Below are 15,826 nucleotides of genomic sequence, written 5' to 3'. Positions count from 1 at the left end.
CCTGTCTGGGTCAAGCTTTGTAAGCCAGAGGACAATGAAAATACATTTACAGATAAGGTAAGCAAAGCAATTAAGCTAGCAAGCGGCACCCCCCGGCAAGGAAGTCTTCTTGGCTCTTGAGGTAGACACAATGGACTCTGGGTAATATAAGCAGAGCAAAAAAAACCACTTTAGTTATCCAGCACTTAGGGGACAGCACCCTTTGAAACTGCAAATGTTGGATCCTCTTGCCTGAAAGGCAGAAAATGCTGGGAACTTGATGTGAGAAATCTGCTTAGGCAAAGACTGTAACTTGCTAACGTTAAGTTTTAGTCGCAAGACATTGCATTCTGTTTTGTTTGTAACTATACCTGTCTTTTATTCTTGCTAGTATCACTTAAATCTCTGTTCCTTGTTAATAAACTTTTTCTTAGTTTGTAAACTCTCTCAGTGCTGTTATATTGAAGTAAGTGTGAGTCTTCAGAAAACCTAACAGGCTGATGTGTACATTATCTCTTCGGAGGCAGCAAACTTAATTTCTGTTAGTGGGATTGGACACTGCAAGGAGACTTCTCTGGGGAACTGGGGTTCACTGATTATCTTCAAGGAAAGATTCAGACTAGGAGAGCCTTATGGAGTTTGTTGCCAAGGCAGTCAATGCTAGTATGTCAGAGAGCTGACACACAGCTTAACAGCCGCAAAGTTCTCACTTACTGAGGCAGTGGGGTAACACAGTGGCTTACACTTCTCGGTGTCCTAAGCAGAACATCACATAAGAAGACCTAGAGGGGACTTCTTCCCCTTGCATAACAGATAATGCCAGATTAAGGCCTAAGGGAGACATTTGCCATTGTATCAACTCTTACTTATAACAGCAGATAAAAATATTAAACAAAAATGTGATTTTTAAGCTGCTATATCTCTTTAAAACGCTCTTTAAAAGCAAACTTTAAAAAAAATAACCAAATTGGAAGTTTTAGCTCCAAAGGAACTATTTATATAAAAAGTGACCTATTTAACAGTACCCACTTTTCAAAGCATTTGTTGGTAAAGCCACTTGGGAAATATCTTTAGTCTACCCCAGTCATGAAAGTCTTAGATGTGGAAAAAAAACAGAATAATCAAATCTACAGAAAAATCACAAGAAACAAGAAAATCTTGTTCTTTGAAGAGGGGGGGAAATTATATTGTCATGTCATGATTACTTGTTAAAACTAAACATGTGACAGAGGGGACATATTAGTTGCCTAGGCTTAAGATTTGAAACACTTACACGCTCTGAAACCTTGGAGGTTCAAATCCCTTAAGTGTTGACACAGACCTTCAGCCTATCCAGGTAAACAGAGAATAAAACTGCAGGATGCTCAGTGTACTGGTCTTTTGGATAAGAACTTGAAAATCCAGCTATCATCTCCCCAATGTGGATATCAGAAGATCCCACAACACTTTTCGTAGGGCTTACCCAGATGCACTTGGCCAGTTTCCCCTACTTCCACTGTTGTGCATTGTGCTCGTGGCCTGCCACTATCCAACAGGTTTCAGTGTTGTACGTGTCTGGTTTGTTAAAAGCTTTTGGATCCTTTGTAATGAAAGACGCTATTGTATTATTTACTCAGAAGTCTGACAGTCCTTCCAACTGTGCAGAAAAAAAATAAACTAAAAATCAAGAAGGTGAGGATGAAATACTCCTTGACTCATACATGCACTAGCCTCCTAAATTGGGCATCAAAGCAAAAGGCTTTCAGCTATTAAAACTAGAAAATTATCTCCCTCAACACTCTTATCTGTATAAGAAATGGAAAACAAAAGAGCAATGCCAGTCACACAATTTCTCTATACACAGTGTGCAAAATTAACTTATTTCAGCCCAGGATCACAATCAACATTAACAAACTCAAAAAACCTTCCTACTGAATTTGTGAAGCTACCCAGCCTCTCCACACACAGTATTTAGATGTAAGTGGAGTTAGAAAACAAGAATATGGCCAATGTCACCAGCAAAACTCACTTTTTTTAATTTGTAGAAGTCTGTTTTATGTCTGATTATATTGTACTCTGAAAGTAAAAGATGAGTAGACTTGATTTTGGTTCAAATGAAAAACTGTTTCCCACCTCTAAGTATTTTCTTAAAAAGCCAATAAATATTTAGTCTAACAAAATCTCAAACATTTACATGTGTCATACACAACTGAGATTCATCACTCAATATGTTATGCAAAGGAACCTTTTTAGAGAAACAGGTTATTTTTATAGTAGGCGGAGTATCTGATTTTTACCTTGCCTCATCAGCATTAACTGATGTTCATGTCTAGCTGCTTCCATTTCTGCCTCTAGTTTCTCTTTGGCTTCTCTAATATTCCTGTCAACCTGTTCTCGCTGCTGCTTTTCCATCTCATCAAGAGCCTTCCATCGGGAAGCATACTCAAATTCAAATGTTCCAGGTTGAGCAAAACGTGGAGGCTGCTCTCTTTCCCTAATAAAAATGTACACAGTTAAAATGTACAGAAATATGTATTTATAACCAGCTACAGTAGCAAAATATATTCCTAATCAAACATTCTGGTTTAATTTCTAATTTTAAATCAAGTAGCCAATTTCTGTAATTATAAAATATTAGCTCATTTTCAGAACTCAGTCCCAAAACTTTATGGTAGGACTCTGCAGTAAGATGACTCTGCATGACCAGAAAAATAGTCTAAAGGGGGCTTGATTTGAATTTATTCCTTTTTAAGGAAGACTTGTTTTGCATTATATTGAAAATTTCTGATGCTTTAGCAGAAGACTATGCAACTAAACTAATAATTATTAGGCTGCTAAGAAAGTGACTTATAAACATGATTTTAACACCAATGTTTGAAAAAGTGTCAAGGCTTGCTGTATTAAAATATTACTCAAAGACTTAAAAACTAAAGCCCATCAAAATTTCCTTTTCGAGTGCTTGTGCTATTGTAATAATTCATTAAAGAGCAATGAACCAAAATATTTATCTCATACATTATTTTAAAAATAAATAGTTCTATTTTTGCTTGTCATCTGAGTAAGCAATTTGGCTCCAGCAATCAGGATTTCTTGGGGACAGTCTCAAATTTCAACACTAAAAGTTCTAAATTAAAAGAACTTTGGTTTCTCCTGACACTCAAGACTCTCAGTTTACTTTATTGCACCGATCACTGCGGTATTTGAAGCCCTGATCCTGCAGGGACTTATACACAGAGTCAATGGGACTGCTCAGAGTAAAAATAAACATGGGCACAAATCTTTTCAGGATCAGGGACCGAGTGCCTATTATCTGAGTTTGCACTTCGTAATCAGGAAAGCCTAACATCTAATCTCAGAAAGTTTAACAAATTATATGTATATTTAAAAACAAAACAAAAAAATCTGCTTATTATACAAACAGCACTCTCCCATCCTCACTCCACACATCAAGATATAATTTAATAAACTTTTGTTCACCAAGCTAAACTAATAATGTTTAATGAAATCTGAATCTAAATCCAACTTACTTATGATACTGTTGTGTTTTTTGCATTAATTTCTCTGGTAGCCCATCTTCATCATCAAATTGTTCCATAGGTTCTACAACAACAGGTCGAGGTGTTCTGAAAGAAATATTGAAGGTTGTGTATGTTAATATTTTTGTTCATTAATTAAACCAAGGAAATCTACATTGAAACAACTTACATTTTGTAATATTGTTGGAAAGCATTCTAAAAAATGACTTCTTAGGGTCTGTTAGGTACAACTCCTTTATGTTTAATGAAATTTTTAAAAAAAGCATTGTCCGAAGGAATACAATAAATTTGTCTTACACATAAGCCAACTATTTTATCTAGAAAACACTACTGCCCTTCTCCTGATGGAAAAATAAATTGAACAATTTAAAGAATGTATAAAAAACTAAAAATAACTGTTTACAGGCGACTTTAAACTCTTTAGTGCAGGAACCATGTTTTTATTATGCATTTGTACAAATGTAGCAAAATGGGTCTGGGTCCACGAGAGGGGCTCCTAGAAGCTATCACAATATAAATAAACAATAGCAGCTTTGTTCAAATTTACAAGAAATACAGAGATGCTTTTGAAAGTTACCTGTACAATTAAAAACAGAATTGATAAGTACAGTGGAGTCACATCATACGCACATTTAACTTACGCGAATTCAACTATACGCGCGCAATGAGCATATGCCCCGGAGTGAGAGTGAGATGGGAGACGTGAATCTGCTGTTCCCTCAGTTGGTCTCAGTTCCTGCGTGCATCTCACAGTGTGAGCATTTCGCCGCGTTGAGTGTGATTCTAATGTTTAAAGATACATATTTTGCATACAACATGGCCCCTAAACGCAAGCCAACTACTTCATCTGGTGCTCAAAGAAACAGTGATCTGTTCCAACGCTGGAGGAAAAACTGGCTGTGTTAGACTTATTGAGAGATGGTATGTTGGTCTCCAACGTGGCGCGTAAATATGGCCGCAATGAATCTAGCATCCATGCCATCAAGATTCAAGAGAGAAATTCGTCAAGCCGTGGCATCAAGTGCTCCAGTAACTGCTACGGTGACAAGCCAGGTGCGAGATAAGACAAGACTGAAAAGGCATTAAACTTATGGCTGGAAGACATGAACCATAAACATGTGCCTATTGATGGCAACACGTTGCGAGAAAAGGCTTTTAGCTTCTACTATTCAACCTCCCGCCGGAGAGGGACAGCCTTCTGATGAGAAGGAATTCAAAGCCAGCCAAGGTTGGCTTAACAGTTTTAGGAACCGCTTCAACCTCAAAAACGTGCAGACTACTGGTGAAGCTACCTCTTCATCAGCAGATGCAGCAAAAGCCTACCCCAAACAATTAAAGAAAATCATAGAAGAAAAGGGCTATCTTCTGGAACAAGTTTTTAATGCTGACGAGACTGGGCTCTTATGGAAAAAAATGCCCAACAGTACTTACGTTTCGAAATCAGAAAGACAAGCCCCTGGCTTCAAAGCAGCTAAAGACCGTGTGACTGTGTTGTTCTGTAGCAATGCAGCTGGGCATTTAATAAAGCCGAGCTTGCTCTACAGGGCTGCAAATCCCCGTGCCCTAAAAGGCAAGAACAAAAATCTCCTGCCTGTGTTCTGGCAAACAAATAAAAAGGCTTGGGTATTATTTCTGGATTGGTTCCACAAGTGTTTCATTCCGGAGGTCAAGTGGTACCTTGAAGAGAAAGGACTTGACTTTAAAGTGCTGCTGATCGTAGACCATGCTCCTGGCCACCAACGCACTCCGGTTTGCGCATAATGACGTTAAAGTTGTCTTTCTCCCCCCCAATACCACCTCCATCCTCTGGACCAAGGTGTGATTCGCTGTTTCAAGGCCACGTACACGAGGCTTACATTCTCACGGATACGTAACGCTATGGATGCTGATCCCAATCTTAATGTGATGGAGTGTTGGAAGTCCTTCAACATTGCCGATTGCATCACTTATATTAAACAGGCAATGGATGCAATCAAGCCTGAAACAGTCAATGCATGTTGGTGAAACCTATGGAAAGAATGTGTGAATGATTTTAAAGGGTTTCCCGACCATTGACAAAAAGGTGAAACGCATTGTTCAGGTGGCCAGGTAAGTGGGTGGTGCTGGCTTCATCAACATCCTCCAGGAAGAAATTGAAGAATTAATTGAGAACCAGAGAGAAACATTTCAGAGTAGCAGCCGTGTTAGTCTGTATCCGCAAAAAGAACAGGAGTACTTGTGGCACCTTAGAGACTAACAAATTTATTAGAGCATAAGCTTTCGTGGGCTACTGCCCACTTCTTCGGATGCATATAGAGTGGAACATATATTGAGGAGATATATACACACATACAGAGAGCATGAACCGGTGGGAGTTGTCTTACCAACTCTAAGAGGCCAATTAAGTAAGAGAATTTTTTTTTTTGAAATGATAATCAAGCTAGCCCAGTACAGACAGTTTGATAAGAAGTGTGAGAATACTTACAAGGGGAGATAGATTCAATGTTTGTAATGGCTCAGCCATTCCCAGTCCTTATTCAATCCTGAGTTGATTGTATCTAGTTTGCAAAAACCAGTGGGAGAACACTTTAACCTGTCTGGCCATTCAATGACAGACCTGCGGGTGGCTATCTTACAACAGAAAAACTTCAAAAACAGACTCCAACGAGAGACCGCTGAGCTGGAATTGATATGCAAACTAGATACAATCAACTCAGGATTGAATAAGGACTGGGAATGGCTGAGCCATTACAAACATTGAATCTATCTCCCCTTGTAAGTATTCTCACACTTCTTATCAAACTGTCTGTACTGGGCTAGCTTGATTATCATTTCAAAAAAAAAAATTCTCTTACTTAATTGGCCTCTTAGAGTTGGTAAGACAACTCCCACCTGTTCATGCTCTCTGTATGTGTGTGTATATATCTCCTCAATATACGTTCCACTCTATATGCATCCGAAGAAGTGGGCAGTAGCCCACGAAAGCTTATGCTCTAACAAATTTGTTAGTCTCTAAGGCGCCACAAGTACTCCTGTTTTTTTAGAGAGAAACATTGACAAACAAAGACTTAGAGGAACTGATAAAATCGCCTACAGAAGACAAAGATGACGACGATGAATAGGAAGAGCCAGCAAGTTGGAATCTTCAGAAATTTGCTGAAGTGTTCCAAGCAGCGAAACACTTGAATGATTTAATTTCTGAATACGATCCCTCCATGGAACGAAGCCTCAAAATCACACGAAGTATCACAGATGATTTGAGACAGTATCAAGAAATGTTTGAGCAGCTCAAGATACAACAGCAACAGTTGCCGATCACCAGGTTTTTCAAGAAAAAACAACCAGCAACAGATGAGCCTGGCCCATTGTCTCCTGGATTGACATCAAGCCCTGACCCCCCCCCCCCCCCCCATAGTGTCATTGTCGTAGTAGACTAGCAGGAATATCCAGGATGAATGGTGAGTGGTTAGGTTTACTGTTTTCCTTTTTTAGTCTTTCATTCTCCATCTCTCTCTCATGTAATTAAAAATACAGTACTGTAAAATTATATACTGTGCACATTATACATATTACTGTACAGGGTTATATACTGTACATAAAACCATGTATACTGTACTTTATGGGCAATTTAAGGGATTTTCAAGGGCAATTTTGACTATGTGATTTTCGCCTTACTTGCTGACTTTAGAACCCACGTAAGATGCGACTCCACTGTAGACATCAGAGTTCCCATTACAATTAGAAAATAAATTCAGCATAACTGACTTTTTAAATGTCCTGTTCCGTAAAGTGCCATATTCTTAGAAATCAACATCTTCCCTTCATGAGCTATACCTCAATAGCATGCACACCAGAGTATCAAACACAAACAAGCAACGCATTATAGAGACTTTCTTTTGTGGGAAAGCCAATTCCATTCAGGGCCGCCCGGGCGGGGGGGGAGGGGGGGGAGCAAGTGGGGCAATTTGCCCCAGGCACCGCAGGGGCCCCCACGAGAATATAGTATTGCAACTTTATTTTTATGGAAGGGGCCCCCGAAATTGCTTTGCCCCAGGCCCCCTGAATCCTCTGGGCAGCCCTGATTCTATTACTTTCCCAACATCATCAGTTCTATACTTTTTAATATTGTTATTTTACATACAGTAGAGAGGCTTCAAATAATGAAAAAAACTTACAGGACTGCACAATACTATTCAAAGTGATATGATGGTATAGCCATTACAACATGGCATACGCTCATGTTCAACTTATGAAGAGAATCAAATGTTAATGGAAGTAAGAACTCATTTAATTAAAAAAGAAATTAAACCATGAGTACCTGATTCTGTCACCCTTACTCAAACTGAGTAGTACCTTGCTTCATGAGCAGGCCTATTGATTTCAATGGAAATAGTCGCAGAGCAAGATATCAACACTAGGGTGGCAGAATCTGGCCCTCAATGGTCTGAAAAGCTCCCTCGATCCCTGATTATTAAGGGCATTCAACATATAACACAAGAGTTTTTCAATACAATTGCATAAACCAATCAGGATGGGTACAAAATGTGAAAAATCTCATCCCATTATGTAGATCTTCACAAAGAACCCCAAAAGCTACATAGTGTAACAAATTGTTTCCTTGTATGATAGTTTTCTGGAATACTAAAACTGGTAATGTAAAGTTCTGGTGGCCACACTATTCTTTCCATGGCGCTTCTTCTTTCCCTATCCTACATCTTTGTAGCACAGCAGTTTGCACAAAAGTATATTTACAAAACAGTTGCATAATGATTCCATTATCAGTTACATCCTGTAATGAGTGCCATATGTAATGTGCCTGCAACACAATGTAGCAGCCACAACGGGGACCTACTAAATATGCCTGTAATTTAGCCCATATGGGAATATTTCAGATTTTTAATTCAGGCCAAAATCATGTGTTTTTATTCACTCAGACACTATGACACTCACCCAAATGAGAAAAGTTACAGATAATCACACAATACATTTTTCCTAAGCAGTTGCAATTTCAACCATACTCAGCAAAGCAGCATGAAACTGCTGCTAGCAAATGCATGTAGGTGAGCAGTCACAACAACACTGATAGTCCTCTGCCATTATGGCAAAGTGTGAAAAGGCGGAATTACAAAAGCATGAAGGAAGAGTTTAAAAAAAGGTGATAAGGTGCTATCAATAACAGCAAGACCTGAAAAATTTACCTGCCCACAGTTAGTAGGAAGCAACACAGCTGCAAACATAACCTTCAAAATATGAACAGATGAAGGGTCATGTTCCTCCTAAGTCCTAAGTCTGCAAATAGAAAACTTCAATGCTTCTGCTTATGGTTTTGCCAAGATACCGCAAAGTAAAAACCAACTAGAGTCTTGTCAGTTTTCACTACTGTTACTGGAAACTTCATGGTCAGGAGTGAAACCAAAAAGAATCTAATTACCTTTGGAAAATTCTGAATAGCTATGGAGAAAATAAAAGTTACTGGCAAATAATTAAAGAATCTACAAAGAAAATAATACCACCTACCCCTGAAAATACTGTATTTACATATAATCAAATAAATCTTATGGCTGTAGATATAATTCATAACTAGCTTGTTTTCACAGAAAAATTCTTGAGCAAAGTAAGAATGTTTGGTATGAATACTCAAAACGACTTTCCAGCTGACATCTATTTCACAACAAATCTGGTCCCAGTTCTGAGAAAACAATAAAAGGTATGGCCAGGCTTGTGGTTGCAGTTTTCTATACATTATAAAAACGCTCACCCACGAATCTGACCAGGAAAAAAAAAACAAAACGTTAACTTACGTTGTTAGTAAGAATGCCCCATCACTGCATCTCTCTAGAGCCTTCCTTGCCGGAGGTTTTGCTGCAAACTCTACAAAACCTTTTCCTGTAGCTCTGCCACGGTCATCTACAACAACAACAGCCCTCTCCACTGGACCAAATTGAGAAAAAGCTTGTTCCAGAAGCTCATTGGAAACCACAGGTGAAAGATTCTTGACTGTTAAGGCAGCTCCATGTGTAGCAAATCGAATACGAAGTGGTCTACTCTTCAAAATAGTACCATCAAGTTCTGTCTTTGCTATTTCAGCCAGTGTTCTAGATTCCTTTCCAAGAGGGAAAAAAAAAAACAAAAACATTTTATATGCATCCATTCTATACTTTCCTCAAGGATACTGAGTCAATTTATTTCTTTTCAGCTATTTTACCATTACTTAAAACATTTTTTTAAAATTATGAGCATATTAAAATTAGGGGGCGATTGGTCAACATTCAGAGTACCCTCTTCCTAAAGCAAGAATATTTCAGATTCCATTTGTTCAATGATTTCAGCAATCTGCATTTGTTTTTCCATACAATTCGTTCTAATAATATGTCATAAGAACATATGAATGGCCGTACTGGGTCAGACTAAAGGTCCATATAGCCCAGTATCCTATCTACCAACAGTGGCCAATGCCAGGTGCCCCAGAGGGAGTGAACCCAACAGGCAATGATCAAGTGATCTCTCTCCTGCCATCCATCTCCACCCTCTGACAAACAGAGGCTAGGGACACCATTCCTTACCCATCCTGGCTAACAGCCATCAACGGACCCAACCTCCATGACTCCATCCAATTCTCTTTTAAACGCTGTTATAGTCCTAGCCTTCACAACTTCCTCAGGCAAGGAGTTCCACAAATTGACTGTGCACTGCGTGAAGAAGAACTTCCTTTTATTTCTTTTAAACCTGCTGCCCGTTAATTTCATTTGGTGGCCACTAGTCCTTGTATTATGGGAGGGAGTAAATAACTTTTCCTTATCTACTTTCTCCACATCACTCATGACTTTATATACCTCTATCATATCCCCCCTTAGTCTCCTCTTTTCCAAGCTGAAAAGTCCTAGCCTCTTTAATCTCTCCTCATATGGTACCCGTTCCAAACCCCTAATCATTTTAGTTGTCCTTTTCTGAACCTTTTCTAGTGCCAGTATATCTTTTTTGAGATGAGGAGACCACATCTGTACGCAGTATTCAAGATGGGGGCGTACCATGGATTTATACAAAGGCAATAAGATACTTTCCATCTTATTTTCTATCCCCTTTTTAATGATTCCTAACATCCTGTTAGCTTTTTTGACTGCCGCTGCACATTGCGGGGACGTCTTCAGAGAACTATCCATGATGACTCCAAGATCTTTTTCCTGATTCACTGTAGCTAAATTAGCCCCCATCATATTGTATATATAGTTGGGGCTATTTTTTCCAGTGTGCATTACTTTACATTCATCCACATTAAATTTCATTTGCCATTTTGTTGCCCAATCACTTAGTTTTGTGAGATCTTTTTGAAGTTCTTCACAGTCTGCTTTGGTCTTAACTATCTTGAGCAGTTTAGTATCATCTGCAAACTTTGCCACCTCACTTTTTACCCTTTCTCCAGATCATTTATGAATAAATTGAATAGGACTGGTCCTCGGACTGACCCTTCGGGGACACCACTTGTTATCCCTCTCCATTCTGAGAATTTACCATTTATTCCGACCCATTGTTTCCTGTCTTTTAACCAGTTCTCAATCCATGAAAGAACCCTTCCCTCTTATCCCATAACAACTTAATTTACCTAAGAGCCTTTGGTGAGGGACCTTGTCGAAGGCTTTCTGGAAATTAACTATCCCCCTTGTCCACATGTTTGTTGACCCCTTCAAAGAACTCTAATAGATTAGTAAGACACGATTTCCCTTTACAGAAACCATGTTGACTTTTGCCCAACAATTTATGTTCTTCTATGTGTCTGACAATTTTATTCTTTACTATTGTTTCAACTAATTTGCCCGGTACTAACGTGAGACTTACCGGTCTGCAATTGCTGGGATCACCTCTACAGTCTTTTTTAAATACACCTCTACCCCGATATAACGCTGTCCTTGGGAGCCAAAAAAGCTTACTGCGTTATAGGTGAAACCGCGTTATATCGAACTTGCTTTGATCCGCCGAAGCGAGCAGCCCCACCCCCCTGAGCGCTGCTTTACCGCGTTATAGCCGAATTTGTGTTATATTGGGTCGAGTTATATTGGGGTAGAGGTGTATTGGCGTTACATTAACTATCTTCCAATCATTGGGTACAGAAGCCAATTTAAAAGACAAGTTACAAACCATAGTTAATAGTTCTGCAACTTCACATTTGAGTTCTTTCAGAACTCTTGGGTGAATGCCATCTGGTCCCGATGACTTAGAATAAAACATCAGGGTTGGAAGGGGCCTCAGGAGGTCATCTAGTTCAATGCCCTGCTCAAAGCAGGACCAATCCCCAGACAGCTTTTTACCCCAGTTCCCTAAGTGGCCCCCTCAAGGATTGAACTCACAACCCTGGGTTTAGCAGGACAATGCTCAAACCACTTGTTACTGTTAAGTTTATGAATTAATTCCAAAATCTCCTCTAGTGACACCTCAATCTGTGACAATTCTGCCGATGTCGTACTTTAAATTCATGAGTTTTGCTTGCATGTGTTAGAGGATGATCCCCCTAACACATTCCTACTGCAGAAAAGTATGCAACTCTTTATATGACAGCCAAAGAGAGTTCAGAACTTTCACACAACTTTTTTTCCATAGGGATATATATATTATTTTTATTTCTGAATCTGTGGTGGGGTAGGGGGGGGGGGGGAGAGTTTCCCTCATTCACTCTGACAGAATTTTTTAAATTTATAGGGATTTTTTTTTGTTACCATTCTTTTTATCCACTATCACTTTTGATTGAACTGATAGCTGAAATAAAGTAAAATACAAGCTACATTCTAGAAGCAAAGAGTTTTGTTTTCTCTAGGGATTTTCATTATGCCTGTTGTGTTTATTACTCTTCACTTGTTTTTGTGTCTTTTGCATCTATCTAACCCAAGTGTCAGTCTTCCCTGATGTTGCCCTCCCATTCTTATCCTGAAGTTTTTCCTTTAACTTCTTTCACCTATACCCCAAGTTATTGTACTACAGGAATCATTCCTCAAACCAAGGAAAGTGGGATACAGCTTTCTCCACAACCTCTGCAAAATTGTTCAGTTGGCCAAAAAGGCTGCAAAAAAGAGTGACATGAGATGCTCCATTTCTTAATCCTCTCAGCTACTACTAGCAAAGGGGCTGTATTCTTTCCCCGTTATATAGTCAAGAAAAAAAGCCTACGTATAGCAACATTTTAAAAAAATACATGTGTTTAGACATTAGAAAAAATCAATGGCAAAGTTACAATTTAAAACAAATCTAAAATACTGTAAATTATGGAAACTGACAATTTAAATACCCCAAAAAATCTTAACTCTGCCTTTCTATGCCCACCACCCTGTGCATTCTCTATTTACAGCCGATTTGGCTATGAAAAGCATCTCAGCATAGCAAGCAGACTAACATGTTAAAACCTATGGCCAATAACCTAGTTTTGACTGCCTCAATTTTTTCATGAGATACCAGAAACCAGATCCTCAGAAATGATGAGCACATATCACCCAAAAACCAGGCAGGCCCCTTTAAGGTTTCTTAAAGTGGAGACCATTAAGTGGGGCATGCAAAAACACTGGTACACCTCTACCCGGATATAACACTGTCCTTGGGAGCCAAAAAAAAATCTTACCGCGTTACAGGTGAAACCGCATTATATCAAACTTGCTTTGATCTGCTTGAGTGCGCAGCCCCCCCCCCCCAAGTGCAGCTTTACTGCGTTATATCTGAATTCATGTTATATCGGGCCGCGTTATATCAGGATAGACGTGTACTCTCAACTTTTGAAAATCTAGGCCCTTTTCAAAAGGATCTCAAGGAAACAGCAATTGTATCTAACAACAATATATTTCACTAAAATGCAAATGGTATAACTCCGTATACCTCAGTATACCTCTGAAATTGATGTTCATGCTTTCATGAATGAAAGCCTACAGCAAATAATCCTACCGGGCTCAGACTGTGCATATTGGCTTTCAAAGAACTAAAGTACAAAAGGAGGGGAGAAGTATCCAGAGTCTCCCCCTTAAAGTATAATAAAACGTTAATTTCATGCTACACCATAAACAGGAAAAATCCAATTAGTCACACAAAGAAACTTCTGGAAATAATGCAGTACGAGGATGGGCCAACCATCTCAACCCAACTAAACATGCTTTCTTACTCAAAGAAGCATTTTCCATTTTCTACTACTGAAAATTAAAAGGTCAGTATCAGGTTATCTGTGTAGAACATGGGTAGGCAACCTATGGCTCGCATGTCGAAGGTGGCACAAGAGCCGATTTTCAGTGGCACTCACACTGTCCGGGTCCTGGCCACCGGTCCAGGGGGGCTCTGCATTTTTAATTTCATTTTAAATGAAGATTCTTAAACATTTTAAAAACCTTATTTACTTTACACACAACAATAGTTTAGTTATATATTATAGACTTATAGAAAGAGACCTTCTAAAAACGTTAAAAGGTATTACTGGCACGCGAAACCTGAAATTAGAGTGAATAAATGAAGACTCAGTACACCACTTCTGAAAGGTTGCCAACCCCTGGTGTAGAAGAAGTGGGACTGGTGGGTGGACATGAAGGCAGCTGGACATGCAGGTGGACAGGCAGCAGTGTGCACTATTGGGACTAGAAAAGGGGTGATAAGGCAGGTGGCAATCAGTGTATGGAAGCGGGACCATGACAAGGTATGGAAGAAAGAACTGTACCAGGCGGAGGAGCAGGAGAAGAGAAGCAATAAGGCTGGTGGCAGTGACACTAGCACTGATCATACTGACAAGGGAAAGGAGAGGAGGCTGCAGAGAAACATCTGTCCCACTCCGCCCCCAACAGGCACACAGAGGCGGGGGGAGGAGGGGGACGGACGGACACGACACAAGCACTGTCCCTCTCCCCCACACACACATCGTGTCAGGGGGGTGTAGTTTAGGCGACTGTAGGGGCGAGGTCCGTCCCAGTCTCCCCCACACACAATGCCTGTGCGGGATGCAAACACCGAGACGAGACCTGTCCCACTGACCCCCACACGGTGCCTGTACCGGAGCGGGGAGGCCTGTCCGACTCCCTCGCAGACACGTACGGGGAAAGAGGTCCTTACCAGGCGGATGAAGCCGAAGCCGCGGTCGCGGTTGATGAAGACCTCGCTGGGCTCCCCGTAGCGCTCGAAGAGGCGCTTGAAGTCCTCCTCGGTGATGTCGGTGGGCAGGTTCCCCACGAAGAGACGGCAGCGCTGCGTGTAGCTCTTTTCGCCGGGCTTGAGGAAGCTCTTGATGTCGATGGTGAACCCGACCTCCTGCTCCTCGTCGCCAGCCTCTTTGACCTGCGCCAGCGCCATGGCCCCTACCTCGTTGTCCGCCTCCAGGCCCCGCAGCCCCTTCAGGCCGCCGCCCCCCACCATGCCGAGCGGGGCCGCCGGGGAGCTGTTTTCGATCCGCACTTGTTTCAAGTTCCGGCTGTTCGCTGCCATGCTTCGTCTTCCCTCTGTCTCTCTCGCGCTCTCAGGGGGTCACGGAGCCGCACTTAGCCGCCGCAGCTACCGACCGGACCACCAGCGAGCGAATTCAAAATGGCGGCGGCGCCAACCCCAACGAGTTAACGTCTCTAAGGAAAGCCCCTCCCTCCAGCTGCCCAGCCGTTGCGCCTGCGCAGTGACTCCCACCGGCGGGAGGAAGGGAGCGCGTGGAAGCTGGGACTAGTCGGGGACTGTGTGGGCTGGAGCGCGCGCCGTTCCGTACTCCAATGGGGTGGGGGCAGATTTGCTTGTGTCTCGGAGTGCCCCGTTCGCTGTGCTGGGACGTTCATCCCATGGCGCTTTTCAGAAGAGCAGGGGGTTGCCCTTTTAAATCCTACCGCACCCTTTTTAGTAGCCATCCTCTGTCGAAACGGCTGTGTTTTAGTGGATCTCTACAGGGAGTGAAGCAGTTTTGGGTCCTTCATCGTAAAGCTACGCTATATCTAAAGGCCTGAAAAAGTCTGGGGTTTCATTATAGTAGTCACTGCCCTAAAGTGCTTACTCGCTTAGACCATAATCCTGCAAACACACGTGCAGAACATTACTAGCAGTACCCCCCTAATTTGCATGTGTATATTTGGAGGATCAGGCCCTTGAAATAAACAAGATTCAAAACAAACAAGCGGGGTAGGGAATAGAGGGGATGCATGACTGCTACTTAAGCATGTTTTCACACAAGCAGTTTATTTGTTCTTAATTTTGAGACAAGGTTCTGCTGCACTAGATAGAGATCTGTGCTGTATTCCCAATTTGTATAACCTGTCACTTTGTGATCAGTAATAAGGATTGTGAAAGGCACAGAATTAACAACACCAGTTAGTAAAACAGGTGAGTCTAGATTAGAATCTGTGGTTGCCTAGGACTAGGCCTTAGTA

The 15,826-nt window shown here is 41.0% G+C and overlaps 1 protein-coding gene across 3 annotated transcripts in view; it reads right to left on the bottom strand.

Moving 5' to 3' along the window:
- The window catches only part of PSPC1 (paraspeckle component 1), an 88,151-nt gene extending 73,106 nt beyond the window's left edge, over window positions 1-15,045 (bottom strand). For 2 of the 3 annotated variants that reach the window (XM_034758803.1, XM_034758802.1), the window contains exons 1-4: window positions 14,538-15,045; window positions 9,275-9,576; window positions 3,486-3,581; window positions 2,256-2,452 (exon numbers count right to left, since the gene is read on the bottom strand). In XM_034758803.1, the coding sequence (XP_034614694.1) occupies window positions 2,256-2,452; window positions 3,486-3,581; window positions 9,275-9,576; window positions 14,538-14,906 (964 nt within the window). In that variant the 5' untranslated portion in view covers window positions 14,907-15,045. The remainder of the gene's footprint in view (window positions 1-2,255; window positions 2,453-3,485; window positions 3,582-9,274; window positions 9,577-14,537) is intronic. The other variant, XM_034758800.1, reaches the window with a different exon arrangement.
- Between the last annotated feature and the right edge of the window lie 781 nt (window positions 15,046-15,826).

The sequence above is a fragment of the Trachemys scripta genome, chromosome 1, assembly GCF_013100865.1.
Source record: "Trachemys scripta elegans isolate TJP31775 chromosome 1, CAS_Tse_1.0, whole genome shotgun sequence".
Classification (NCBI taxonomy): Eukaryota; Metazoa; Chordata; order Testudines; family Emydidae; genus Trachemys; species Trachemys scripta.
The sequence above is the reverse complement of the archived record's forward strand: the minus strand, read 5'-3'. Positions and strand labels throughout refer to the sequence as shown.